Raw genomic sequence first — 2,412 nt, 5'->3', positions numbered from 1 at the left:
GGGAATGCCGTAAAGCATTATCACGAATAGAGATAAAATATTCACTAGTGAATTCTGGCAAGGATTGTTCAAACAAATGGGGTCAAGTTACAATTGAGTTTGGCTTACCATCTCCAAACAGATGGGCAAACTGAAAGATTAAATCAATGTCTAGAGATGTACCTGAGATGCATTGTTTTCAAACAACCTAGACAATCAAGTAAGTGGATTAGTCTAGCTGAGTGGTGGTACCACCTCTATTAAAATGATACCCTTTGAGGCACTTTATGGCATCCAACCTCCACGGTTAGCTTTGAGACCTTACCAGCAAATCGATGTCACTGCAGTGGATAATCTATTTCAAAAGAGGCATAAAATTGATCATATCCTACAGGGAAATTTGGCACAATTTAAGGCTCGAATGAAACTATATGCTAATAAACACAGGAATGAAAGGGAATCCCAACTAGGAGACTGGGTCTATCTCAAACTTCACCGCTATGCTCAACAATCTGTGGCTAAGAGGATCAACAAGAAACTAGCGGCAAAGTATTATGGTCCCTACAAAGTAATTCAGAAACTGGGTAAGGTTGTAAATAAATTGGTGCTGCCAACGAGAGCTCAAGTCCATTCGGTATTCCATGTCTCCCTTTTGAAGAAGAAGATTGGGGATAGGGATACCCCAGTTCTTACATTCCCAGATCATCTTGTGCGTGAGAAACAATCTCTAATAGAACCTTGGGGACAATGTTGTTTTAAGGAAGGGATGTTATTGAGAGGAACAAGGAAGATAGGAAACCAACTGGAGTTGGGATGGAGGAAGAAAAGGAATCACAGAGCCAGGGAAGAAAAAAGATGAAGTAATGGCTAATGGAATATGATTTGAAGAAAGGGTAGTTTTTGTTTTAAGTGACACGGCGTCATTTTGTTGAATGAGAAATTGTCACAGTAGAAAACACACTTTTTCCTTTATTTTCCTTTACTGTTTTTTTTTTTCTCATTACCTTTCGGTTATAAGTGCGCTGGATGACAGGAAGGAGGGGTTGTTAGAATCATGTTCTCGTAAGTTCCTCTCTCAGCTTCCTCTTACTTCTTTCTCTATTCTATCTTCTATCTTTTCTTCTCTACCTCAGTTCTTGAGTTGTAATGGTTTCATTTGGTTGCTATTAAATTGTTGGTTATCTCCTTTTACTTGTTGGTGATTAATTTTAAGGGTTATAAGTGAGTTTGGTTATTGTTGGTAGACCCAACTATAACAATTATTAATTGATAATTGAAATAGATAGAAAATAGGGAAAATCATGAACCTAATAAAAATGCATTCGCATTTGGTAAAAACAAAAATTTACTTACGTTATTAGTTTAGATTAGGAGCATAAACAACCACAAAATCACTCTTTTGCTATCGCTATTCACTAAAATTTAATAATAATTACTGAACTATTTTTTAAACCTTATTCCTCATAGAAAAAATAAACTCGAAACTTGCTATTTCTATTACTTGTACAACAATCCCATACATTTGCGGTTTCATGAGAACATGAATTGCACTAAAACGGATATGCTTATTTTAAATTAGATAAATGCATGTTTGTGGAATATTAAAAAGATACATTTGGATATCAATTTTATAACCCCAATTGAGAAAAAAAAAAGGTTCATCTCAAGACATACCATATTCTTAAAGAAAGAGTAGATGAGGAAAGGATAATGGGAGCAAAATAAATCTTGAAAGCTTGAGCATATATAGTTGACCAAGTAGATGAACTTGAGTCTGATCCCATACCGTCGAGGGACACACTCTTGATCACATCAGCTCCATGTAAATCTTGTAGGATCATTTGACCTCTCAGAAGGTATGAATTCATGATTAATAACTGAGGATGATGAGCCTAGTAATCATGCAGAAACAAAGTCAGGCATTGACTCAAAGAGATGGCAAAAGACCATAAAAATTTAAGATGAACTCGATGCATGTAAACAAGGTTTGAAGCTTTATCAACCAGCTTGATGGGATAAAACTTATAAGTTGTAAATGGGTTTATAAGAAAAGGTGGACATGGATGAAAACATTTACACATAAAAAGTAAGGCTAATAGCAAAAAGTTATAAACAATGACAAGGAGTTAGATCTTGCTTGCAACAGTTGCATATCATGACTTGAGTTATGACAAATGGATGTCAAAATTGCATTCTTTAACAATAACTTGCAAGAGTAAGTGTACATAACATAAAGTTTTTGAATCCAAATATACTTACAATGCATGCTTGCTTGATCAATCTATATATAGATTGAAGCAAGCCTCTAATAGCTTGAATCATCGCTCTAATGAGAAAATAAGAAGGCTTATTTTAATTAAAAATGAAGTCAATCCATTTGTTTAAAGAAGAGTGGGAGCGATGTTGTATTCCTAATTTTATATGTAGATGGTA

The 2,412-nt window shown here is 34.8% G+C and overlaps 1 protein-coding gene across 1 annotated transcript; it reads left to right on the top strand.

The window, feature by feature from the left end:
- Window positions 1-244: 244 nt before the first annotated feature.
- On the top strand, window positions 245-838 carry LOC111381393. The gene has a single exon (XM_023005169.1). It carries the CDS (start codon window positions 245-247, stop codon window positions 836-838), a length of 594 nt encoding a protein of 197 aa, XP_022860937.1.
- Window positions 839-2,412: the final 1,574 nt, after the last annotated feature.

The sequence above is a fragment of the Olea europaea genome, unplaced genomic scaffold, assembly GCF_002742605.1.
Source record: "Olea europaea var. sylvestris unplaced genomic scaffold, O_europaea_v1 scaffold23, whole genome shotgun sequence".
NCBI lineage: Eukaryota > Viridiplantae > Streptophyta > Magnoliopsida > Lamiales > Oleaceae > Olea > Olea europaea.
The sequence above is the reverse complement of the archived record's forward strand: the minus strand, read 5'-3'. Positions and strand labels throughout refer to the sequence as shown.

What these genes read in the sequence shown, in the direction of transcription:
- LOC111381393 (XM_023005169.1), top strand. Translation starts at nt 245, where the DNA reads ATGATACCCTTTGAGGCACTTTATGGCATCCAACCTCCACGGTTAGCT.